At 32.9% G+C, this 27676-nt stretch overlaps 1 protein-coding gene across 3 annotated transcripts; it reads right to left on the bottom strand.

Annotated features, from left to right (window-relative positions):
* Positions 1 to 1334: 1334 nt before the first annotated feature.
* Positions 1335 to 27676, bottom strand: LOC134254929 (disintegrin and metalloproteinase domain-containing protein 10-like). Of its 3 annotated transcripts, XM_062737452.1 has the most exons (18): positions 27553 to 27676; positions 21914 to 22049; positions 17527 to 17648; positions 16501 to 16684; positions 15027 to 15123; positions 14635 to 14811; positions 13345 to 13503; positions 12302 to 12503; positions 10648 to 10820; positions 9742 to 9922; positions 9232 to 9391; positions 7233 to 7334; positions 6613 to 6697; positions 6180 to 6321; positions 5818 to 5934; positions 3449 to 3588; positions 2791 to 2913; positions 1335 to 1905 (listed from the first exon to the last, which is right to left on the bottom strand). In XM_062737452.1, the coding sequence occupies exons 1-18, from the start codon at positions 27611 to 27613 to the stop codon at positions 1777 to 1779; spliced, it is 2490 nt and encodes an 829-aa protein (XP_062593436.1). In that variant the 5' UTR covers positions 27614 to 27676; the 3' UTR covers positions 1335 to 1776. The 3 variants fall into 3 exon arrangements, with proteins under 3 accessions (XP_062593436.1, XP_062593437.1, XP_062593438.1); XM_062737453.1 differs by lacking the exons at positions 1335 to 1905; positions 2791 to 2913 and adding an exon at positions 2950 to 3218; XM_062737454.1 differs by lacking the exons at positions 1335 to 1905; positions 2791 to 2913; positions 3449 to 3588 and adding an exon at positions 3886 to 3953.

Here is a 27676-nt window from a genome sequence, read left to right on the forward strand (position 1 = left end):
CTGTTTTTTCGACTTTCTTTTTCGATGATCTATTGTTGTGTTTTATCTATAATTAATTTATTTTCAATCATGATTTAATGCTTACATGTATAAATTTTCGAATAACAGAGCGAAGAACTCAATCACATTACATCAGTCTAAAAGCCGAACTCAATGGTATAGAAATATTACTGCGAAATAAGCCTTTTAAAAATATCCATAAATAAAATTGTTTATATTTTGATTAAAAATCAATTCAAGACTTCGGATACGTTCCTCAAAATAAATACTTTTAGAAGTACAAACAAACCTTGTAAAAATGAAAGTTAAATATTTTCCTTGAAAACAAAGAGCGGTGATAGCCTAATGGATAAGGTCATGGGTTTGCGCGCCGCCTGTGGCGATTTTTTTTTTAATTTTGAATTTCGTTCCTTTTCATTATTTTTACCAAATCAAGATATGTTCGAACTCTACATATATAATATTGATAACAAATCACTATAAAGATAATTTTTCACCCATATAAACAGTATTATCGACTGCGTAATGGTGGCTTAATGGTAGCTTAATGGAGTTAGGGCATTAATCACCTGTACGTCCCCCTTAATGGTAGCTTAATGGTGGTCTAAAAGCTACCATTAAGGACCTGAAGGTCACCATTAAGCTACCATTAAGTTACATTTTAGCACCCATTAAGGAATTTGAAATGACTTAATGGAAATGGTGGTGTAAATGTTACTAAAAGGTGCTTAATGGTGACTTAAAGACACTGAGACTTTAAACCATCATTAAGGACCTATAAACCACCATTTAACCGGACTTAAAGGGTGTGTTTCATCTTGTGATTTCAGATTATTCTTGCAATATTATCTTACTCCAAAAAGAATTCAAACATTAGATATAATATTATACATCAGTATAATAAAACGCATCCACTCCTTGTGAGTGGGAGAGCTCTTTTATCAAACCCTTGACAGGGACTATTCCCCTCGGGCAAGCCCTCGGTGAATAGTTCCCTGTCGCGGGTTTGACAAAAGAGCTTTCCCACTCATAACCAGTGGATAAGTGTATACTAATCTTTTCATGTGCAGAATTACAAATCAGACATTAAAAGGTAAAATTGTTTTTCTAATCATCTAAAGTAGATGTGTATCATTTATACATTCAGTAATCGTCAGATAAAATGAGAAACGAAAAAAATCTCTCACAATATACTGTTATTACCCATGCTATCTAATGTATCAGGTACAATTTATTAAGTTACATAAAAGCAAACAAGTATTTAATCATAATATGTCATGATATATACAATGAAACAAATAAGAGTTCCTTTCATTCAATAAAAAAGGAAACATAGAAACACTCTTTATCAGGACACAGCAGTTTAGATTTAAATTTGATCAAACTTTGGCACAATAGAAAATCATAAACAACTGTTCCTCTAGATAAACATATAAAATTTGTACACTAAAATTAACATCTCAGAAAGTGTTATCCCATTCATTTATAGTGCTTTTTATAACAGTCCTTAAGATCATAAATTGAGAAAATACTTATTAGTCAAATATTTTACTTTGGAATGTTATGAATATCCCTTCGTTGAATTTGCAAGTATGTGTTATATACAAATTTTACAGGCATGTAGAAAATTCTGCTTCATTATTTTTTTTTTCAATATGTAAATTGATTTAAATTTTCGGATAGAATCTGTTCTTAGTTTGTGATTTTGGAGCCAGGTATGCATTGTTGACTTCTTTCACTGTTCACGTCTATATGCTGTACTTTTACTGATCTAATCTAGACTTTCCCCATTTCCATATTCCGTCTGTTATTCCCCATTCCTCCTCGTCCATTCTCTATTCCATTGTTTTTTCCTCCTATGTAATACGGTCCAGGATTTTTCACCGGCCCTCTTTCCTTTTTATTCTAAAATTTTAATATATAGAGGATATCTATATTGTTTGATTTGATATTGGCTTTATCCAACGAGTTGAAATGGTTTATAATCATATTTCAACATTTCAACGATATCGGAAAGTTGTTAGGAATATGGGGATCGTAAAAATCAACTCTTTTTACGATGGCAGTACAAAACGTGTTAGGCAAGACTAGGGGTCTAGTTGTCTGGATTCATTGCTGATCCATGGTAAGTTACACCTACATTACAAGGTAGGCATACGTAGTATAATATAAAAAAGCATTGTTGAAGATGTCAAAGGAGTCTTATGATAACAACTTAACTGGTAGGCTTTACTTTCTCCGAAAACGATTTAAGGGGTGGGGGGTGGAGGTAACATCTGTCTTCAAGTAGCCAATACAGGTTCCTTGATAAAATAAGACACTTCTTTGACATATACAAGTCTTTTTCTTGCTTTTAACGATATTATTGCCCTATATCATTCATTATATAAGGGCAACAATTTTCTCAAATAAAAGTTTCATAAAATTAAATCTTGAAGCGAGGGATCGTGTCAAAACCGGAAGTGCTATTGATAAAGCATCTACCCGTTGACAAAGCACAAATTTATCCAATAGCCTGTATCCCCAACACGTATGAGATAAATCACTTTTTTTTAAATATTTCTTTAAAAGAATACATTTTCCTAAATAAATTGTTGCATTTTGATTTTCACTGTCATAAACTTTTCAAAGCTGGCGGTAATAAATTTGATGTAAATGTTTTATCAAATATGTTTGGAAAGCATTTTTTTCACCTATGAAGTTTTTTTACATAACATCTGATTTTTCTTCTATATGAGTTTTTTTTTTAAACTTTCTTGTTAATGTGATCACTAATGTTTATTTACAAACCTTTTTTCTAAATTTCTTCAGTTTTGGGTCTTCACTTGGTGTGTTTACAGAGCATACTTTGATGAAGATACCCATTACAATCACAACCCCGACCACAATTAGCATCACACCCCACCAATGTTCCTGTAAAAATAAACAGAATCACGAACCCGACCACGATTAGCATCACAACCCACAAGTTCTCCTGTAAAAAAAATAACAGAATCACGAGCCCGACTACAGTTATTTTTACAACCAACCAGTGTTTCTGTAAAATTAAACAGAATCACGAACCCGACTACAATTAACATTACACCCCACCAGTTTTCCTGAAAAAAAAAACAGGATCACGATCCCGACTATTTAGCATAACACTCATCCAGTGTTCCTGTTAAAATAAACAAAATCACGAACCCGACTACAATTAACATCACACCCCACCAGTTTTCCTGTAAAAAATATACAGAATCCGTGTCCCAACCACAATTAAATGTAGCATCAAATCCCTACAATGTTCCTGTAAAAATCAACAGAATCACAAAACCGACCACAATTAGCATCACCTCACCAACGTTCGAATAAAAATAAACGGAATCACGACCCCGACCACAATGAGCGAAATAATAATCATATCACTGATTTTACAAACAATCAATAGAATTGAAGCTTAATTACATACAATGATCCAGTTTTTGATTGTGGTGAGAGTTTCTTCTCCAAAGATCAAATTTTTCAGTCGTTCTAGAGGTCCCTCGTTGTCCACACCTCTACATCTATGGAAAACGTCACAATAGCCTTCATAATTGTTACAGGGTGTGCCTAAAATGTACAAGTAACATCACAATAACCTTGATAGTTGTTACTGGGTGTACCTAAAATATACAAATTATGTCTCAATAGCCTTGATAGTTGTTACAGGGTGTGTCTAAAATGTACAAATAACGTCACAATTTCCTTGATAGTTGTTACAGGGTGTGCCTAAATTTCAAAAATTAAGTCACAGTAGCCTTGATAGTTTTTACAGGGTGTGCCTAAATTTTAAAAATTAAGTCACAGTAGCCTTGATATTCGTGTGTGCTTAAAATGTACAAGTTACATCACAATAGCCTTGATAGTTGTAACAGGGTGTGCCTAAAATGTACAAATTACGTCACAATAGCCTTGATAGTTGTTACAGGGTGTGCCTTTAAATTATACAAATTACGTCACAATAGCCGTGAATATTGATATTTTTTCTTTCAGTATTAATGATTAGGTCAAGATAATAGCGACAATTTCACATTAAATTGAGTATTTTTTTAATTATTAAACCAGTGAATCTAGTCCATTAGATAAATTCCGGTGCGCCATGTTTTACGAGAGACTTTCTCCTATCATTCGACAGTTATCAAGTATTTTACATTTACAAGACTTTATACGTTTATAGAAAATTGATAAAATAAATGAATTCAAGTTGTTATATAAACTTCATAATGTCGTTAATTTGATTTTTGTTGCTTGTTAAATTTTTCATAATGTCAAAATAAAACTTCTAATACAGTGTACCAAGAATGATAACTCGGACCTTCGTTTACAAAACGGAGAAATTGTATTTGCTGATAAGATCATGGTATCGACCATAAATCTTAGGAAATGATGGCTTTTAAACGAGACTGCTAATATTTTTTCGGCAATTTGATTGTCAATAATTTACCTGACAAACTCCGTATGCAGGTGATGAAGTCATATACCTTTGGTAAGGAATGTTGACGATAGAAATAATAACGTTATCAAGTTTATCATAAAGCTTGGTTGTAAGATTACCATTTACGTCCTTTTCAAGTAAAATATCCAAACATGAATCAGATGTCTCCGACTCTGTGGAATCTCTTATCTCAAGCTCACCAAGATATATCGTATCGACATATAAGAAATGAATATTGGGTACTGTACGTTATCTCATAATATTACATGTAATTACTTAAAAGGTGAACGTTGGTGATATAATTCTTAAGGTCATCACAGTTATCAGGACGTTTAGCTGGTAGACTGACATCATGCAGCTAGGTTAAGGCCACCCATAGGAAACATGCCTTAAAACATTTTAATATCGTTGAACTTTTGAGATTTTCGAGGGGTTGTGTCTGTGATTGTAGTACGTTTTTAAACAATAAAATGCTTTCTTTGTTTGTTATTACTGGAATGAACGGAAGCAGCTGTTGCAGAAAAAATACATAACCCGTGTAAGCGGGTTATGTAAGTTTTTTCTGCAATAGCTGCGACCGTTCATTCCAATAACAACAAACAAAGAAAGCATTTTATTGTTTATATTTATATCTGTTTAAATAATCAATTAAAGTAGGATTAAAAAAATTAATTATTATATTAATGATGCGAACGTCTTTATACGTTTCATTGATGGAACAGCCACGATGAAGAAATCTGTACAGGCGAAATGCCTGCTGTAGTTTATACAGTGATGAACGCAATGGGGTTTCTTAAGAAATAAAGGAGAAAATATTCAGTGGATGTAAATATATGTATAAAAAGTGCATGACTGCGGCTTTATAAGGGACCTATTAGTTACCAATTTAACAAGACTGTGGAAATATTGAGTATTGTTTCAAAAATATGACAACTTTAGTCAGATCACTCTTATTCAGTTTTAATTTTCATAATTATAAGTAGATACAATGGCTTGATCTGCATCTCAAGTACAGAAAGCTGCATGTCAAAGTAGTATTTGACGTCATTTCTGTCAGAACAGCGAGATCAAATTGGTTTTGATTTTACATTCAAACAGTTTTATAACAAGATAAGTTACACATTAATTTATGTTTACAATGATTATTAGAAATCAAACTATGTAAAAGTGTATTAAAAAGAGAAAATTATAATTTATTCGCCGAAACTCATTACAGTTTCACCGTGACGTTATAATCGAATCTGAAAGCTCTGCATATAGACTGATAAAACTTTGGGAGTCCTTAACCTAGCTGCACAGTGTCTTTCTTTTGTAAAATGTGTAAAAATTAGGCTATTGTTTCAGTTTATAATTATGCTTTATACCTGAGGCAACTGAAATGTGTGAAGTATCTCCACGCAAATTCTTCACTTTTGTAACTAGGTCACTGAATGCCTTTGGAATTCCGTCATCTTCCGAAACATAACACGTCTCGTTGGCATCTTTTGGAGAAATGGAAGGATTATACTTTTTAACACAAAAACTTAGATAAATGGTTGCTTTTTATTGTAAATATTTATTGGTATAGATAAGTAAATGAATTTGAGACTTTAATAATCATTCAGAATTTTTTCCCAATAAACCTGGGGAATAATGTATTTATATCGACACAAAAGATCTGTAAACAAGCATTGGTATTATTTTTAATATTTTAAAGACTCATTTTATATAATGTAGAAAATCAAACCTTGTTTACAAGCCAAGTAACACAGTCTTTCTTTATCAACCACAGAGAGGGAACCAGACTTGCTGATGTAGCATTCGTCCCACTGACCACGTGATGACGTATTGTTATAACCTATTCTTTTACAGAGGGATCCTTCGCAGACCTACAAACAGAACTAGTACTCCTGTAAATAACAGTCAGTCCCTTCACAATAAAGGGGAGGAGAGAGTAATGGCTAAATTTTGCAAAAAAAACATCTTCAATTAAAAAACTATTTTTGTGAAAAAACACTCTTTCATTACAATTCGATCCACTACACCTTGGAGATTTTTGCATCAACATATCTACATACCATATTATTAGAATGAATTATGTACATCATCTGTATTTATCTAAGTATAAGAACAATAAATGCAGAGAACGATTTGTTAAAGAAATGTACATTCAATCTTACCCCGTTTATGCAGACTTGAGTATAGTCGTTACAGTAGGTCATGTCCGGTTTATTTTCAGAAACTGGACACTCTGCGCTAGTTCCGGTATACAGGTTAAGAAGTAATGTTTTTTATTTTGTTCAATTTGCTACTAACATTCCTACTTACAGGTAAATATATCAAGCTCAAAAGTCCATTCTAACGACAAAAATCAGGAACCGAGCAGACATAGACCTCTAAAAAATCAAAGATTGGATCAGGTGGCATAGAGGACTGCCATTCTTTAAACAATTGTATGAATAAGAACAAGATCATACTATAAGATTTACTCCTTTAAACCACAAGAAACGAAATCTTTGCTCTCGATTTGTATTGATTAAACATACTTTTTAGCTTCATTTTCTCTATATCTAATGGATATGAACAATTTTCATTACCCGATTTACTATTAAATTGCATTGACATCAATTTTGTTGGCTACGTTCCATGATGTATATAAAACAATTTCAAATTTTGATGAATTTGATTCTAAATAATTATATAGAAGTGCCCAAAAAATGACTGTATTCTTGCTTTTTAGAAGTTTTGAATATATATCAACTTAAATTGTAACTAGGAATCATTGTTGGCAAAAGGATATTTGCATGTTTCATTTAGACTACAGTCGGTGGAGGCTCGGCAGATATAGGAATTGTTTGATTTAAAATTACAATCTTCAGTACAGCAAGGTCCTTCTGTCGGGCTGCAAAGAAATTCAAGAATCTTTACTGTGTGATAAATATGAACAATATGAAGAAATAAAATTCGTTGGCTACATATGAGCAGAATTCTTGTGCATTCTTCATCGATGAGTTAATATTCTCTGGGAATTAATATTGTAGCGCATCAAAGTCATATTCTTTTCTAGATATAAGTGATATACATATTAAATTGCTTCCCAAACAGAACATGTCAACTTTGATACAAAGCTAGAAATTGGCCCCCACAAACTTTAATGATACCAAAGTATTTAAGAATGACTGCTTTTCAAAACGAAATGTAGTTTCAACCATTGTATGTTATAATAGGTTTTTATAGTTACATTGTACAGACATCTAGAAAGAATATTACTACTTTAAGGTATGAACATTAAAAAAAAAACAGGTGATATTTTCCTAATCCATTTCAATTTTTTATCCAACAAATTCTGTTTTCTAATGTGTTAGATATGATTTTAATTACATACAGATTAATACATGACAAAATCTGTATCACACCCCCTATCTTACATGGTGACGTCGTTAAATGATAACGTCAGCTAGGCCAAGCTTAAAAAATTCTTTGTTTGCAGTTGCAGACCTATAATTTTTAGTCTTGGTAGGTAGGTAGGCAATTTTTTTTTTTGAAAAAAAAAAATCGTTTCCAGATTTTTGTTAGATAACATAAAACAGAGTTTTTCATAGGCCTATTATACATGAATAAACTGCACTCTTGGAATAATTTAATGATTGATGAAGACAAAAATTGAAAATGAAACAGTTTTAATATCCTGAAAAATTGGAGAAAAAAATATTACAAAATGGCTAAAAAAAGATTGGGTCGGGTGCATTCTCAGTGGGTCGGTCGGCAACTGCAAACAAACAATATTTTATTTTAGGCCCTGTTAAGCTCCTTGTGTGTTCAAATGAAAATAACACATTGAATATGATAGTGAAAAGATTCGAGGTACTCCGTATGGAAGTACAGGGATGTTCCCGAAATGTTAAATAAAGGGTGCTGATACAGGGTGTGTAATACAGGGGGGCGTGTCAGTGTTCATATCGGATGTACAAACGCCTTTGTATTATATAACAAATATTTCATAAAATTAAAAACTAGAAATATGTCCATATGACATGAATGCCCCGCCGAGGCTATATTAGTAAAGCAACATGAAAATTTGTATGTGTGTAAATATTGATCACGATATCTTGAATGGTGATGCAGATGAATTGCTTGTTTGAAAAATATAGGTCAGATCCAGCATCCGAAGCAAGTCTGGTAGTGTCCATCCCTAGATGCATCGTCCATGCAAATTTGGTTCAGGTAAAGCTTGTAGTTACTTAGGATTCAAAATATAGGTCAGATCCTGCATCCAAAGCGAGTCTGGTAGTGTCCATCCCTAGATGCATCCTCCATGCAAGTTTGGTTCAGGTTGGGCTTATAGTTACTTAGGAATGGACCTGCTCCAAAAACTTTAACCTGGTCACTCATCTGTAAAATGTAGGTTATATCCAGCATCCGAATCAAGTACGGTAATGTTCATCCTGAGATGCATCATCCGTGCAAGTTTGTATCAACATGTAAAGTTTGATAACACCATCTTGAATGGTATGTTTTAAACTGAGCTAAACACCCATTTAAGAAAAGTGAGGTCAAGGTCAAAGGAAAGGTCAAGGTCAAAAGATGTTGATACAGTTGCATAGCTCTCATCAATATCTATCAGCATATGAAGTTTGATGAAATTATCTTCGATAGTTTCTTTGAATAGCTTTTAACAGAACTCAATGCAAAGAGATGGAGAGACGGAAGGACAGAGGGACGGAAGACGGACATGACAAACACTATATGCCCCGGTCATATTCATCGCGGGGCATAAAAACTAATAATTAAATCCTCACCTGCATTTATATGACGGATCTCTGTATGTACACATCAGTTTGTCGTTGGGGTCACTACTCCGAGGGTGGCAGCACCTGTCTGTACACTCATCCTTATATCCGCAATCACACTGCTCCCCCGACTCTACTATACCATTACCGCAGAATGCCGCGCCCGATGCTTAAAAGAAATTTACTCATATGATTTTTTTTTTATTTTATACGGCAAACTAATGTTAGATCCCATCAAATGTTCATTAATATATGTTCCTTAATTTTCTCAAATTCCTAACTTAGATATTTTTGAAATCTAAAAAAAATCTTAAAAAGAGTAAGCCTATGAGAACGATTAATAAATGATCCTATTGTGTTGAGAAATAGTATTTCTTACTGCTTATCATGACTTCATTTACCAATTATACTTTTCTTTTAAGTTGGATTATGTTACTTTCTCCTATGATGTTTACAGCTACTATAAGATGAGACTTTTCTCCTTTGATATGTACAGTAACTATATAATGTGCTACTAACATTTAAAGCAGTTAGACTTCCCGTTTCTCTCGTTGACTACCGCGTCTAAGACTAACGTGATATTTCCCTTACTGCACTTAGAGAAATGATCGTTGTTAGGGCGGTTACCCTTGGTCGCGCTTGGATACATGATAAAATTGCCCTGATCCCCTCCCGGGGCGCAAATTTCTCCATTATCATGCTGAAAAGAAATAACAAAAGTTAACTTTTCTCTAACTTAAGTATTAAAAAAAAGGTAACATAAGAATTTATCATTTTAAAGATAGCGCGAAAAACATCTTTCATGCTGTACAAATGTTAATCAATTTGACAAAGTAAAGGATTGATTGAATGAATAATGAATAAAGACCCTAACTTAAATGTATTGATTTAAAGAGGTACTGCATGATTGTCTTCGTACCGAAAATTCATGTTTCAAAGCCTTTTATGTCGTACATAATTACACATGTATTCAACTGTGTGTTAAAGAACGTCTTCTTTGGTTAAGAATATGTAAGCGAAATAATATACCGGAGAGCCAAAGTCGTGTCCCACGTCTTGAGCGAACTTGAGGTGTGAGACCCGCGGCGGAACACGGCGGTTGTTATTATAAATCATACTTACCGGAGAGCCAAAGTAATGTCCTGTTTTATGAGCAAACTTTAGGTGTGAGTCCCGCGGTGAAACACGGCGGACATAAACATAATACCATACTTACCAGGGAGCCAAAGTTATATCCCGCTTCGTGAGCGAACTTTAGGTGTGAAACCCGCGGTGGACGGTTATCAAAAAACCCGCGGTGGAACACGGCGGGCGTAATTATAAATCATACTTACCGGAGAGGCAAGGTAATGTCCTGTTTCATGAGCAAACTTTAGGTGTGAGACCCACGATGGAACACGGCGGGTGTAATTATGTCATACTTACCGGAGATCCAAAGTTGTGTCCTACTTCGTGAGCGAATGTTAAGTGTGATACTCTCGGTGGAACACGGCGTGCGTAGTTGATGAGTGTAACTATTCCGGTGTTCAGACTCTTCTGTACAGCTCTACCCTGCTCCCTAACTGTTTTATAACGCTCACATACGCCCCCCGCTGCAGCTACATGAAATATATAATGTAACTGTAGATCAAATTTGAAGATTACAAAAAAGATACTATACTCACAACTCCAGTTAATTAAAATAATGCAGACATCGACCTGGAAACATTACGATAGTGCACTGAAAGACAAACCTAATGATTTTAACTAGTGTGCTTCTTACAGCAGTTGTCTAGATTAGTAAATTTTCAGGTTACTGTTGATCGGATCGGATAGATACTTAGATGTCTTAGATATGCAGTTAAAGTTACATATAAATTCCAGAATTACTAACCATGTCTAGAAATATGCCCAATACCTAGTGAAACTATTGTACGGACTGCAAATTTCAAAGTTTTTTATGACTTAATCTAATGTTTTTTACAGTTTTGCCATGGAGGAGTAAGCATCAGTGTCTCACTTGTAGACAGGTACAATAAGCATTACTTTTAATGGATCCCTATATACGATAGGCACCTGAAATATTGGTGTCTTTACATGTGCAAAGAAGAATAAAAGTATCATCAAGTGAAAGAAAACAAAAGTTGATCCCAACGATATTCTGTTGGGATATTTTTATCTCCAATACAGGTTTTTAAAAAATTACATTAAGTAAAAAATACATATCGTTGGGAATCCCATCCAGGTCAGACCTAGGGTCCCTCCAAAGTAGCTGCAATAATGTAGCCCTCTGCGATTTTTTTTGGGGGGGAGGGCTACTTAGGATCTCCCTAATGGTGCAATCGCGGGAGTGATCCTCTCCCGCACGGATTTCGGCTCAAATTGTCGGTAAACGGTTATTTTATTTATATGCCTTACCTGAACTTCCAAAATGTAGTTATCAAAGACATAAATCGATCATAAAATATACAGAACAATACATATATCGGTATTTTTCGTGTATGTCAACATCACAACTTAAATTTATCCGCCATGTTTACTGACCTTTACTGATTTTATTTTGAGACAGCCAATGAGATTAAGGATCTATAGGGAGCGGATTTCTTTGGAATTGCCTTATTTTAAGCCTAAATATCGCTGTTTACGAAAGAATGACACATGGATTGATTTTATTCATCGATGTTTAGTGTTACTATTCATCACAATTATTTATTAACATCGACATTTGCTTTATTGAGTTATTTAAAATTTCAAGCGCAAATCTCACTACGTCACGCTTGAACTGTCATGGCTGCGGAATAAGCGAGAAGAATCACACAGATTTATTTTACATAGTTTTCGCGTTTAACGAGCTATGATGTCGACAGTGAATAAAAATCTTATTAGAAGTAAGTTGAATGTTAATACAATTTATTCGGCCTGCAGTCGCTCGTATTTAAAAAAAAAAATACCGGTATGCAACATAATGGAGATGCTATGGAATTGTAGCGATCTCCAGAAAATATCAGATAAAAAAATCGGAGAGGGCTACATTATTGCAGCTACTCCAGAGAAGTCCCGATAAGAAAAATTATAAATAAGTGGAACAATATAAACATACCTGAGGGAGACCCCACCCATGCCAGTCCTAGGGTCCCTCCAGAGAAGTCCCGATAGGTAAAGGCGAAGGCCAGACAGAATGGATCGTGATCGTCCAGAGAGTTCAGGTTCAGAAAGTTGCTGACGTCAATGTTTGGGTTACAGAAGCTGAGAGCGTTCGTCCGTAGATAGGTCGTGCACTTTAGAGATTCGTCCGTCATTATCTTGTGTTAAATACAGTAAAAATCGGTTATAATAAAATCCCTGAGACTTTGGAAATTACTTCGCTTTATCCGACATTCCTTACACACTGTATCCGTATTTGTTTGTTAACTTTATATAGCTGGGGACCCAAGATAATTGCGTATATCCATGAATTTGCAATATCCGTGTCCGTACTAAACGAGTTTTACTGTACCTTACTTTTGCTTTTATGAAGAGACGGAAATATATGTATACATGTATATCGAGCAGTGTGTATAAACAGTAAAAACAAAATTAAGATTTTTTTATAAGTGCATATCAACTGTAACATATTCAAAGTTCTGTTACATGTAAGTTGCAGCTTTTTAACATATTTAGTGCTGGGTCTGTATATGTGGAATTCTCGTATATTTCAGGTGAATTTAAAATGAAAATTGTAATATTTTTGATATTTATCAAATGTATAATCTATAATACTTGTAAAATGTAAAACTTGGATATTTAGTTTATTTGTAAATTATGAACCATAAAGTATCAAAGGTAAATTGTTCTTTCAGATATCCACACAATCTATTTTATCTTTCTGTTCTATGTTAACCATCACAGATTTTACAAAAGTGTATAAATGTTATTCATAACAGATTACAAATGTTCATGCAAAGTCATCAATAACATATCCAAGCTATCTCTACAATAAAACTACAAAAAATTACGTAATGATTATGATACAATAATAAATTATAACAAATGCCTGAAAATAATGCAATAATGAATTTTAATATATTCCTGATATTTGAACTTTGGCATCTAACCAATAACACATTGTAACATATTCCTGATATTTGTACAATGGCGTCTTACCGTTGTTCTCTGAATCCTAAAATTCATTCCTTCAAAACATGGCGTCCCTGGAGTGTTACCCCAAAACGTCTGAAACTTGGTAGAACTGTAGATCTGGTTAATGGCGGACACATGGTTTGAGAACAAAGCCAGGATTTCATCCTTAGCCGCCGCCACATCCTAATTTATAAAGATATAGTATTTATATTGAAAGTAAAACAGTGATTTATAGAGAAAATTCATTGATATTGACTTTAAAGCAATGGTTTATAGAGAAAACCATTTATGTGAAAAATCATTGATATTGACTTTAAAGCAATGGTTTATAGAGAAAACCATTTATATGAAAAATCATTGATATTGACAGTAAAACACTGATTTAGAGAGACAACACTTACATTTACACTAAAACAATGATTTATACATGAAATTCATTCATAATGAGAGTAAACAGTATTTTATAGAGAAAAATCAATTGCTTTAACTGTAAAACAATGACTTATAGAGGAAAATCATTTATATAGATTTATAGAAAAACAACACTTACATTAACATTAAAACAATGATTGATAGAGAAACAAAATTTACATTAACATTGAAACAATAATTTATAGAGAAACAACATTTACATTCGAATAAAAGAATGATATTTATCGGAAAAATAATTTATTAAAATATTGACAGTAAAATAGTGATTTATAGATAAAATTCATTTACATTAACAGTAATTTAAAATGATTTATAGAGAAACAATATTTACATTTAATGTAAAAAAACAATGATTTATATAGAAACATCATTTACATTTACAGATAGACAATGATTTATAAAGAAACAACATGCTCAACGTATGAACAATTTCTAAAGTGAGGTAAATTATTTACAAGTAAGTTGATAAAACATGAATATCAGCAGTCTCGTTTAAAATCATCATTTCGTAAGTTTTATGGTCGATACAATGACCTTGTCAGCAAATACAATGTGTCATTGAGTCAAATGTTGACTGACGCTTTTCATATTAATTGTTAGTCCGTTATTTATTCACTGGATAGACGACAGTTTTTATGTTATTTCCTGATCATGACAAGGAGCACACGGCGGGTGTGACCAGTCAGCAGGGGATACTTACTCTTCCATGGCACCTGATTCCACCTCTGACGTTTCCGAGGTCCGTATTTGCTCTGCTCTTATTTTGTATTGTTTTATGGACTGATCTTGAATTCTCTTTGTTATTTCCATATGTTTCATTGCTAGCACCCAATAGTTTAATTACATATATAAATGTTACAAGTGTCACAATTAGCTACTCACCCCATTTTTTCTTGTGGCGTTAAACAACACAGGATCTGCTCTGAGATACAGATTACACGTCCGCTCAGGTTTGGAATAACAACTGCTCCCTGGGGGAGCTCTCTTTGTACGGTGGGGTTTACTGTTGGAATCCCTACTGTACATGCTACTAGACCTATAGTGACCATGGACATCGCTCTACCGTAAGAAAATTACAGAGACAAGACATAAAAAATTAAAGGTCATGTATAATTAAAAAAAAACATCACAGTTCTTACATAGTGAGTTGGATGTGCACAGTCACTTTACCGACTTTAATTTACTCTCTTGTAATACTTCTATTATAATTAAATTGTCTTACTTTTATATTCCGGAATCAATTATATTTCCGATTGTATAATCATCTGACTTACATACAATTTTTCGTCTGTGTGACTTCTTTCTGACATCCAGTCCTGATATTTGTCCAGTCCACAACTCCCATCAAGTCCGGTGCTGGCACGTTTGTGTCTGAGAATATTAAATAAATGATTTCTTCCATAAATGAAAAATGTTAAGATAATCAACAAAAGTTAATATCAGTATCAGAAATCGCATAGAGGGGAAATACAAAATGCTGAGATAAACCAGATAATTGAAAAATTGTAAGACGACCGGCGTACCATTAGAAAACATAATAAAAACGCAAATTTAATGATTCACTATGAAATTTCGCTAAAGAAAGCTTTGCAATCTCAAAGCGTTAACTCCCTTAAACTCAATGAAAACAAATAAAGATAACGTGGAATTTTATTCTTTTTTTCTATTCAGTAGCAAAAAATGTACATTCTTGAATTGGAAAAAAATATATACGTAAAAAAATTATTCTGAAGCAGGCAGGGGGTGTTCACTCGTTCATTACAACTGATCACATTTCTGATAATTAGGAGGTTTATCAAAAGGACTTTTGAAATTGAATACTGTTTGTTATCTCCATATATTTCTTCCATACAAAAATACTTTGATTCTCTTTAGTAAAAACTTTAAGCTATCGCAAACTCTGGTTATAATAATAGAAATGAAATTGTTTACTAAAGTATCTTATTGTTAGGAATATCGACTTATTTGCCAGTAACCTACTATCATGAATTGAAAAAAAATGAATTATTAAAAACATTCTCTTCTTTTGAGATAATAAAAAAATATATGAGTAATTATGAAAATGCTACATATAAGAGGAGGAGAGTAAAACATATGGGGAAAACAAACAGCATTCAAGATCAAAAGGCCCCGTGGGGATCCGGGTTAGAATAGGTCCTCAGTACCCCCTTGCTTGTTGTAAAAGGCGACTAAATGGGGCTGTTCTTCGGATGAGACCGTATAAACCGAGGCCCCGTGTCACAGCATGTGTGGCACGATAAAGATCCCTCCCTGCTCAATGGCCCTAAGTGCCGAGCATAGGCCTAAATTTGCAGCCCTTCACCAGCAATTGTGACGTCTCCATATCAGTGAAATATTCTGGAGAGGGACGTTAAACAGTAAACAATCAATCCATCAATCAAGATCAAAAGTCCACAAAACAATACAAAATAGGAACAGAGCAAACGCGGACCTCCAAAACATCATAAGTGGGATCATGTGCCATGACGGAGCGAGCATTCCTTGCCGACCGGTCACATCTACCGTGTTCTCCAAGCCAGGAAAATGGGAAAGTCCGTCGTCAGTTCAGTGTATAAACAATGGAGCAACCTCCAGCATGAAAAACGTCAAACAGCACCCAACTCAATTTTACAAACTACACTCGTTGACAAGGCCATTGTATCGACCATAGTATATCATAATATACCGCTTATATATGGCCTCTTTCCTGTGTGTATAAGAACATGAAAAAAACGGCCTAGAGTTTACCTGTAGGGGTCAAGGTTCATATGGTCCTCCCTGTATATAATGGAGTGAAATTCTAAAGGACGGACAGAATTCGGGAAGTACCGGTCCGCCGGCTCGATGAAATAGATTTCCTCTGGTGACAGCGTGATGGTGCCCCGAAATATCCCACGTAATACGGCGCCGTGAACGCTGCTGTGTGGAGCACCTAGAAATAAACATTATACAAATATAGCCCTGAAATAAACATTATATAAATATAGCCCTGAAATAAACATTATATAAATATAGCCCTGAAATAAACATTATATAAATATAGCCCTGAAATAAACATTATATAAATATAGCCCTGAAATAAACATTATATAAATATAACCCTGAAATAAACATTATATAAATATAGCTCTGAGATATATCGCGTAATACAGCGCCGTAAACACTGCTGTCTGAAGCTCCTAGAAATAAAAATATTATAAAGTATCAATGAAATAGTGTGTTACATTATTGATGTATGAGTACACCAATTGACGGTTGACAAATTAAGCGTTATCACTAGTTAGAAAGATAAGCCTAATCAAGAATAAGCACATTAAAGAGGAACTTAGTAAGTTGTAAATAATTTGTTTGCAATCCTTTTGATTGAATCAATAAAATACAGTGAAACCTGTCTAATCCGACATGCACTGGGAGACGAATTTTGTATCGTTATAGACAGGGTGTCGGATAGCACAGTGTTAAAAACAAGGAGAAGTACTAAAATTGGAAAGAATTTAACGTTGGAATTCACAGTGTGTCTGATTATTCAGGTGTTGGATAAGACAGTTTTCACTGTATGTTCAAAACAAGAAAGCACTATATACGCCTGTGCCGCGTATAAATTGAATGATTTATAAAGAATATTCGTGATGTAAGCAATAAACTATAAAGTTTTTTTTTTTGTAAATACACATACAGTATACTTTGGTTTGTTTCATGTAAAAAAAAAACACTTGGAAACCTTACAATAAAGTAACGGTTGATTCAAAACACAAATACACACTAAATAAATACCTCGTACTTGGCCATCATAAATAAAGGAGGTATCAACGAGTTCCTCTGACCCGTCGGGATGAAGAGATTTGTGATCAGCTGTGAAGACACTGTCTGAGGGGTGAAGGTCTAGATGAAATGTCCTAAAATATAAAACAGTCACAAACAGAGTAAAATATAGTAAAACACTGTCTGGTGGTAAAAGGTCCTAAAATATAAAACAGCGTAAAACACTGTCTGGTGGTAAAAGGTCCTAAAATATAAAACGGAGTTAAACATTGTCTGGTGGTAAAAGGTCCTAAAATATAAAACAGAGTAATACACTGTCTGAGGGGTGCAGGTCTAGATGAAAGGTCCTAAAATATAAAACAGAGTAATACACTGTCTGATGGTGAAAGGTCCTAAAATAGAAAACAGAGTAAAACATTGTCTGATGTTGAAAGGTCCTAAAAAAGAAAACAGCGTAAAATACTCTGATGGTAAAAGGTCCTAAAATATAAAACAGAGTAAAACATTGTCTGATGGTGAAAGGTCCTAAAATAGAAAACAGAGTAAAACATTGTCTGATGGTGAAAGGTCCTAAAATAGAAAACAGAGTAAAACATTGTCTGATGGTGAAAGGTCCTAAAATAGAAAACAGAGTAAAACATTGTCTGATGGTGAAAGGTCCTAAAATAGAAAACAGAGTAAAACATTGTCTGATGGTGAAAGGTCCTAAAATAGAAAACAGAGTAAAACATTGTCTGATGGTGAAAGGTCCTAAAATAGAAAACAGAGTAAAACATTGTCTGATGATGAAAGGTCCTAAAATAGAAAACAGAGTAAAACATTGTCTGATGGTGAAAGGTCCTAAAATAGAAAACAGAGTAAAACATTGTCTGATGGTGAAAGGTCCTAAAATAGAAAACAGAGTAAAACATTGTCTGATGGTGAAAGGTCCTAAAATAGAAAACAGATAAACATTGTCTGAGAAAGGTAAAATATAAACAGAGTAAAACATTGTCTGATGGTGAAAGGTCCTAAAATATAAAACAGAGTAAAACATTGTCTGATGGTAAAAGGTCCTAAAATATAAAACAGCGTAAAACATTGTCTGATGTTGAAAGGTCCTAAAATAGAAAACAGCGTAAAATACTCTGATGGTAAAAGGTCCTAAAATATAAAACAGAGTAAAACACTGTCTGGTGGTAAAAGATCCTAAAATATAAAACAGCGTAAAACATTGTCTGGTGGTAAAAGGTCCTAAAACATAAAACAGCGTAAAACATTGTCTGGTGGTAAAAGGCCCTAAAATATAAAACAGCGTAAAACATTGTCTGATGTTGAAAGGTCCTAAAATAGAAAACAGCGTAAAATACTCTGATGGTAAAAGGTCCTAAAATATAAAACAGAGTAAAACACTGTCTGGTGGTAAAAGGTCCTAAAATATAAAACAGCGTAAAACATTGTCTGGTGGTAAAAGGTCCTAAAACATAAAACAGCGTAAAACATTGTCTGGTGGTAAAAGGCCCTAAAATATAAAACAGCGTAAAACACTGTCTGGTGGTAAAAGGTCCTAAAATATAAAACAGCGTAAAATACTCTGATGGTGAAAGGTCCTAAATTATAAAACAGCGTAAAACACTGTCTGATGGTGAAAGGTCAAAATAAATGTTCTAAAGATGAAGAATAAAGATATAAAAATGTAAATAGGTGAAGAGACAAAAGAAAAATATAACAACCTTGATTTGTTTTATGATGGAGTTCTAAATTGTCACAATTTTCTTCAAGATGATCATTACAATACTGTAAACGTATTAATTTGGTATTATTTTTTTACATCATATTCGAACCAAACTTTACTCTGTCCCTTTGAAACTTTTAAATAGTCTTCTTGAAAAGACCAAGGAACATCCAAATTTAGATTCCTCGACACCTGAATATAGGCTCGCTTTTTTGATTATGGATATTGCACATCATAGGCTTTTTAAACCCGCACGTTTCACGGAAGAAAATGCAGCTAAAACAATCCGTCTTTTCCTTAAACTTCAATGTGCCAATAAAGGAATTGACGCGGTTAATATAAGTAATATTCTTAATCACAAAAGGGTCCAGTCTTGTATTCCACCATATTTCAAGTTAAAGACTACGCCTTGTATTTCCTACAAATATACATCGACCATTGCTTCCAAACTTTTCAATTACAAAAACACTTTACATGGCCTGGATATCGACTATCTGAAAAATAATCCCCTTTCGTGTTCATGTTCTTCTTCGCCCTATAACTATAGTCCTGCTGGACACGTTATTACAGGTGACGTAAAAATAGTTCGTAATGAGGACCTTAGATCACTTATTTTAAAAGGTCCTAAATATAGGGAACCCCGATCCTTCAACTGGCGTCGGAATTTCATAAATATTATGGATTCTGTTGAAAATTATGCCAGACGATGGGCTAGATATGAAAAAGAAGACATTGACACCTTGACAGAATGGATTAAATGTATCAGATCCATGTTAAAGTCGCGTATTAAAAGATTGAGGGGCAAAATGAAAACCATCTATCCTTCTGTGTTTAATAAACCAGAAGTGAAAAAAGAATTAGATAGATTACACGATCAGTACGTACTGGTTCCTGCCGACAAAGCAGGTAACAACATTGTCTTCGTTTGTAAGGCTCATTATATAAATTGCATTCTAGAAGAACTTGGATTTAATTCTACAAGTGGTAATCCTACTTATACATATTCTTCTCTTTCTAAGGAAGAAATTCTTCAAAATCACCTGTCAGTTTTGAATACTTTTAATATTCCACAGAGCCAAAATGAACTTGAACTACCTTATATATATTGGATTCCGGAATCCTTACAAACAAAGATACATTGCAAGTAAATGTTCAACCAAGCCTCTTTCGTTACTTCTCACTAAAATATTGACAGTAGTGAAGGAAAAACTTCAAGAGTACTGTACAACTATATATTCAAGAAGTGGTGTAAATCAGATGTGGATACTTAAAAATTCTATAGAACTTTTGGACAATTTGAAATCACAAGACTTTACAAAAATCAACAGCATAAAAACTTACGACTTTTCAACTTTATACACAACAATTCCCCACGACAAATGAAAATCCAGGCTTTTTGATATCATTGACAGCTGCTTCTTCAACAAAAATGGAACTCGTAAGTTTACTTACCTCGTCATTGGTCATTTGAAAAATTATTTTGTAAAAACAGATTCTGATTGCACACATAAGTACTCTGAAGTTGACATCAAGAAGATGCTTGAGTTTCTGATTGACAATATCTATGTGGTTTTTAGGTATTCCAACAATCTATTGGAATTCCCATGGGTACCAATTGCGCTCCGTTATTAGCAGACTTATTTTTATATTCATATGAAGCAGAATTTATGCAAAATCTTTTGCGTGAAAAGAAGAAAACACTTGCTGTGGCCTTCAACTCGACATTTAGATATATCGACGACGTATTGTCAATTAATAATGATAATTTCCATTCCTACGTCGACACGATATATCCTGGTGAGCTTGAGATAAAAGATACCACAGAGTCCGACACTTCTGCTTCATACTTGGATATTTTACTTGAAAAAGACTCTAATGGTAATCTAACAACCAAGCTATATGATAAACGTGATGACTTTAACTTTTCTATCGTCAACTTCCCTTACTTATGCAGCAATATACCTTCATCACCTGCATACGGAGTATTTATATCTTAGTTGATTCGATACGCAAGAGCATGCTCTACGTATGAACAATTTCTAAAACGAGGAAAATTGTTGATAAGGAAGTTGATGAAACAAGAATATCAACAGTCTCGTTTAAAGTCATCATTTCGTAAATTTTTAGGTCGATACAATGACCTTGTCAGCAAGTACAATTTATCATTGAATGAAATGCTGACTGACGTTTTTCATACCAATTGTTAGTCCATTAATTATACACTGAATTGACCACGGATTTTTTCCGTTATTTCCTGATTATGACAACGAGCACACGGCGGGTGTGACCGGTCGGCAGGGGATGCTCACTCCTCCATGGCACCTGATCCCACCTCTGATGTTTCGGTGGTCCGTGTTTGCTCTGCTCTTATTTTGTATATATGTTTAATGGACGTTGAGATTGAATACTGTTCGTTATTTCCATATCCTTCTTTTAGCTTTTTGGCGGAAAGCAGAGTCCGCTTATTTATGTATATCACTAAATGTCTTGTATATTAATTTTATAACTAGCATTTCAGACAGTGCTAAATCAGATCTACGCTAACTTGTTGAAAATTGAATTTCCGCCAAATATCGTACACACAAAATATGATACATTTACTGTATACCATCTTGGAAGTTATAAGGTAATTGTGCCAATAAAGTCATAGCTTATTCTCCACGAAGTAACAAATTTACAACCTACCTTCCATGAGATGAAAACTTAAGTTCCAGATTTTTACTTGTTGATCTTTTTGCCCTTAGATGGTCCTTATGAAATTGTTCTGTATCATATCGTAGTTCCTCGTAATGTCGTATGTAATCATTTAAAATCCGCTGTTCTGTAGCAAAAATTAAAATAGTTAAAAGATTTAATAAAGCAAAATTAATTACCAATTGGATTGATGATATACAGCTCAACAAACTTTTTAAGCTCACATGGATTTTCGCACAAATTAAGGTCACATTGATATGATATGATATTGTGTATCGAGACAACAAAATACATTTTAAAAGTATTTTGTGTACATTATTTGAGTTTTATTTCATTTACTGAAACATAATTCATACAAATCAATTGGTAGAATTTTGATATATTCATAACTGAAAAATAACAACTATTCTCATTTGAATTTTTGTAGTTTCTTGCCAATTGTAACTGTCTTTTTATCCGTTCTTTTGAAAGCAATAGCTCTTGGCAGAAACGTAGACATAGGTACATTACAATTACAGTAACTTGTTTTTTCATTACATTTTGATTCCTGAACTCGATGTGATAATAGTATTTTTCATCTGTGTGACTGCTTTCTATGTTAATAAGGTGGGATTTTTAAGAGTCAACTTCTAAAATCTAGAATCATGAAAGATTCATCCCACTGCAAAATTTTAACGTTTCAAACCGTAAATGCAGAAGAATTTCCGTTTCATAAAAGGAATCTACTATTAAAAAAAAATAAACAATACTTCATTATCCTACCCTTTAGTGTGGTTTCCTGATGCAATATTATCGCTTTTTGGCGCTACATTTCGACGAAACAAAGAGGAGTATGGTAAATGAGCAATGATTTTTTTAAAAATGCTCACCTTTAAAAAGAAAATTTAAAATTTTCAACTACATGGGATCAAGGGAAGCTCATTTTATATAATTTGTAAAAACCTATTGTAGAATCGTATAGTCGAAACATCTTACCATTTATTTATAAATTTTCCTTTAAAACATCTACTTTGGAAACTTAAGATTATGATTTTAAAAGACATTTATGCTTGACATTTTATATGTAATATAACAAAAGGTTATGCCATTGTACTGCAGTTCCAAAATGGTAACTTTTATTACAACAATGTGACCTTAATTTGTGCGAAAAACCATGTGAGCTTTAAAAGTTTGTTGAGCTGTAGGTAAGGATTTACAAGCTATCAAGTTTCTATGACAGGTGCCTGGGGAAGATCTTGAGGATATAATGACCAAAAAGAATCAGCAACAAAAAAATATAAGAAACAAGGAAACATCAGATATTTTTACTTTACTGAGATGGAGTTGAATAGGAAAAGAAATAATGTCAGAAGAAAGGCACTTATATTAGATGGAAAAGATAGATTATAAGAAGTGTGACACTACGATGGACCTGGAGATGGATAGACAAAGAAATGATATCAGAAGTGTGACAAGATGAACCCCAGTAAGAAAAAGAAGGACTGGTCTTCCAAAAAACATCATGGAGGCGAACAGTGGAAAAAGAACTGAGGGACATAAATATTACCTGGGAAGAGGAGGAGAAGATAAATGAGAACTCAAATTAACATACACTTTAAATGAAATATATGAAGATAACGAGCAGTAATCAACATCAAGTGTTCATAAAACAATAAAAATAGGAGCAGAGCAAACACAGACCTTCAAAATATCAGAGGTTGGATCATGATCAGTGGAGGAGTGAGTATCGATATTGCATAAGGTAGTCTACAATTGTATTATATTAGTATTCTACAGCATCTATATGTAAGATTGTGATATCTGATATTACGAATTCTGCCGGAATTACGATCTAAGTTTGCTACTATATTAAAATTTAACTGTTTTAAATATTTTATTCAAATTTCTTATATTTCAAGAACGTAATGAGTGTGGCTTTCAGTCCGATATTTATGTAGAACTCTACGATTGAATTAAGTTTCACTTATATAACGACATGAAATAATTCTAAAATTAATATTTGAAGTAAACGACATCACATTTACTGATAACGTTTATCTTAACTAAGACGTCATTTTAAAATTCAGAATTTAATACTAACTTTAAAACCTTGTTTGAATGATAGCATTTTAGATAATTTAGCTTTTCCTTCGTCAAATTCTCATACTTGCAAAGCAAAACTTCAAAACTTCACTTAAAAATTGTGTTTAAATTTAAACTTTTGATTCTGAAGTTATGGTCTGGGAAGGCTATTTTTTTTAAAATGAGGCAGGGTAGTAACACGTAAGGTGTTATTAGAGGATTTTAGATATAACACCGTTGTGAGATTAAAACTTTACAACTTACAAAATTGTTATGCAAAATAAACTAAAACCCCACGTCATAGAAATATTACGATACCATTTCCCCGCAAGCACTTTCTAGCAGGGTACACGTTTCTCTAAAGTTTAGCGTTAATAATATCATGACGTAATATTTTAATTTGAAAATAATTTTTCTTATTTTATGAGATTAAGCAAGTATGAAATAGTTGGGATTTGTCAATAAATTAAACATTTTATGAACTTTTTAAACTGCGTGAAAATGCGTGATTGCGGGGAAACGGTAATAACGTGATTTTGCTTCAGAAATAGGAAATGGTGTATGCGTTAAAATGCGTGACTGTTGAGAAGGGGGTTAAAGCGCCTGCAATAAAATCGCGAAGTAGGGAATATTCACTCCTCCATTATATCTTTTAATGTTTTAGAGGTCCATGTTTGCTCTGCTTCAGTTTTGTATTGTCTTATGGACTATTGAGGTTAAATACTGTTCGTTATCTGCATTAATATTTTGGATATATAAAATATGAATTGAATTAAGGACAGATGATGCATGGTACAAAATTTGTCAAAAGAATTGAAAATAACAACTTTAATGTTAAAATAGATGAAAACGTTCAACCAAATTGTTTTTAATTTTTCATTCAAAATTTCACAAAAATTGGATCTGAAGTGACAAAAATTTATACAGATTTTGACAGTACCGTTGTCAGAAAGTTTTAAAGTTAAGCACTGAAAATGGCTCGTTGTCATGACAGGTAAGGTTATGATAATATCCGTCCGTTGTCATTAAAAACATACAAAAATTTATACATAATGCCTAAAATATGACGTTTTTGACCAATTTCGAGATTTAATTTAAATTTTGGGGAAGAGATACAACATTCAGTATTCCATACAAAGATTAATCTATTTGATATCTACAAAACATTTTGAGAAGTTTTGGTTGGCAATCACATCCCAGTGTGTGAATTTATGATCGCCAGCTTGAAATGTAGATATTTCTGATGTAAAATTTATTAAAATGGTCCTTTTATTTTGAAATATGAATAAAAACTTATTTTTTTTTACATGTGTTAGACAACTGACAGTCTATTCTCGATATTAGACTTTAAGAAATCGCAATTTATAATCAAAACGTCCGTTGTCAGTACATGTTAAGTTTTTCTAGTCCGGTGTCTTTTTCTTAACATATAAGTTTATTAATAGAACAGTCTGACTAAAGCCAGTCCCTACTATGAAGTGAAATAGTAGTGGCTCGTATTAGTCAGACTGATCAAGTAAATACATATGTATTAAAAATTATCAAATGTTTAAGTACTCTTAAGAAAGAGAAAGTATATTGCAGAAAATTTTGAATCTTTTTTGGGGTCGTCTTAGGAGTAGTGTATATACGCCAACATGCTTCATTTTTAACCAATCCGTGATGTTTTTTAGTCAATTCATTTCCACACTAGAGTGCAAAATTCCTGAAACAAATATCAGTATAACAATATTAAAATGTTGGATACGTATACATGTACTTTAAAATACAGAAGTATTTAATATGTATTAGAGAAATAAAATGAATAAATAATTGACAAACAATTTGCTGAAACAAAAAAGTCTTCTTTTTTTTTTATAAAAGTCATAATTTCAAAAGTTCTATGGTCGAAGCAATTATTTTGTCAGCAAATATAATTTATCATGGAAACAAATGCTAACTGACGTTTTTTATACTAATTATTAGGCCACTTTATACACACTGAATTGTCGACAGATTTTCCCCGGTATATTTCCTGATCAAGACAAGGAGCACACGGAAGACATAGGATGCTCACTCCAATAAAAAAAAATTTGATCAGGCAAAGAAATTCAAAATGAACAGAAATGTGAGCCAATGATTGGGATCTTTTACTTTGAGATTTATTATAGCTCTTGACGTTTGCATATCTTTGAATATTTCCCCATCTTCAAAAACTGCGAATGAAAGCATTGTTCTCCCGCTTACCGCCAAGTCAATTTACAAAAGTTAACATATTCGAAGGATTTTTAATATTTTATATAGATAATACTTTATCACAAATAAGTTTTTAGACAAAAACCACAAAAAAACAATATTATCATTTATGCCGCTATGATAAATCTAGTTTAATTACACTGTCGGATAATTACCATGGTTACGGATTTTCTTTATCCAATAAAAATCTTTCTTTTTGTTGCGCAACTTTTGTTATTTTGTTAGTGCGATGAAAAAAAACTGCCCACCCCTTTTATGGCTTCGTTTATTTTTTGCATGCTAGTTTCCGAAAGTGTAGTTTAAATGAAGTGTATATAAACTGAACATCTTTATAAAGGGAGTTGCAAAATATGTACTGTTTTAAAATTATCTCATCTTTTATATCTACATAATTATATTACGAAAACAAATATCAAACATATACATCTAACAAAAATCTAAATACATTCTACTAGACATAAGGATTTTAAAGACAATCAATACAGGGTTAATAAATGTAACTTTTAAGAAAGCAAATGTTTATACAGGGAAGACATTTCTTTACCTAGCTCACGAAGGGATTGCTGAATGTATTAGTATGAGCAATATTTGATTGGTTCTTGCAAAATTCTATATTTATATAAAAAGGACATTTAAATTCCGTCAATGTACACAAAGTCAGATTCTCAAGTCACGTTAAGTCAAGGATTCTATTAGTACGAATGTTACTACTCAATACATGTATTTTAAGATAAACGTTGTCCTGTTTTCTGTGCTCCAAATTTGACATATACATGTAACAATACGTTTTAATCATAAAATTATCAAACAATCTTGAAGTAAACAGTCAAGTCTCTCTTTTAAATTTTTTTGTCTTTTTTTCTATTTTTGCTTTTCTCTCACTGCTATGATTATAAAATATACCAGACTTGATAAGAGAAATTTAAAGATTATGTAACAGGTAACAGGATATATTAAAATTCCATGTTGCCGGGAAAGACTTTAATCATCCAATAAAAAAAAATAAATTGAGTAGATTAAAAGTACTGCAAAGAGATTATTATTCAATATCATACACATTAAGATAATGTTATCGAAAATATCTTTGACAATTGATCTGTAGTTGAACGTTAATGAATGTAATAATTTGAATATGGAGTCTAATTGAATTTTAATTACTTTATTTTGTCTACTAACCTGCATTTGTAATATTAATCAGAATCACAGAATCTTAATGTAAATTGCAAAGATAATTTTGAAACAGTATCTTTGACAATTGTTTTGAAGATGAACATTGATAAATGTAATAATTTGGAGACTAATTGAATTTTAATTATTGTATTTTATCTACTTACCTGCATTTATAATATGAATTATATAAATTAGAATGACAGTGGACAAAATAAGGAGTCTCATGACCAGGCTAGGACAATAACATCCTGTGTAGTAATGGCGGCCAAGAACTTCCGGGATCTGATA

Source organism: Saccostrea cucullata, unplaced genomic scaffold, assembly GCF_032062105.1.
Source record: "Saccostrea cucullata isolate Sc308-1 unplaced genomic scaffold, CSIRO_AGI_Scuc_v1 ctg4694, whole genome shotgun sequence".
Taxonomy (NCBI): domain Eukaryota; kingdom Metazoa; phylum Mollusca; class Bivalvia; order Ostreida; family Ostreidae; genus Saccostrea; species Saccostrea cuccullata.

Excerpts from the sequence above, each read along its gene's own strand:
- LOC134254929 (XM_062737452.1), bottom strand. The coding sequence starts at position 27,613 with ATGAGACTCCTTATTTTGTCCACTGTCATTCTAATTTATATAATTCAT. Across the intron at positions 14,812-15,026 it reads ACACAGACGAAAAATTGTAT|AGCGATGTCCATGGTCACTA; the intron begins GTAAGTCAGATG and ends TTCTTACGGTAG. Across the intron at positions 6,322-6,612 it reads CTCAAGTCTGCATAAACGGG|GTCTGCGAAGGATCCCTCTG; the intron begins GTAAGATTGAAT and ends TTCTGTTTGTAG.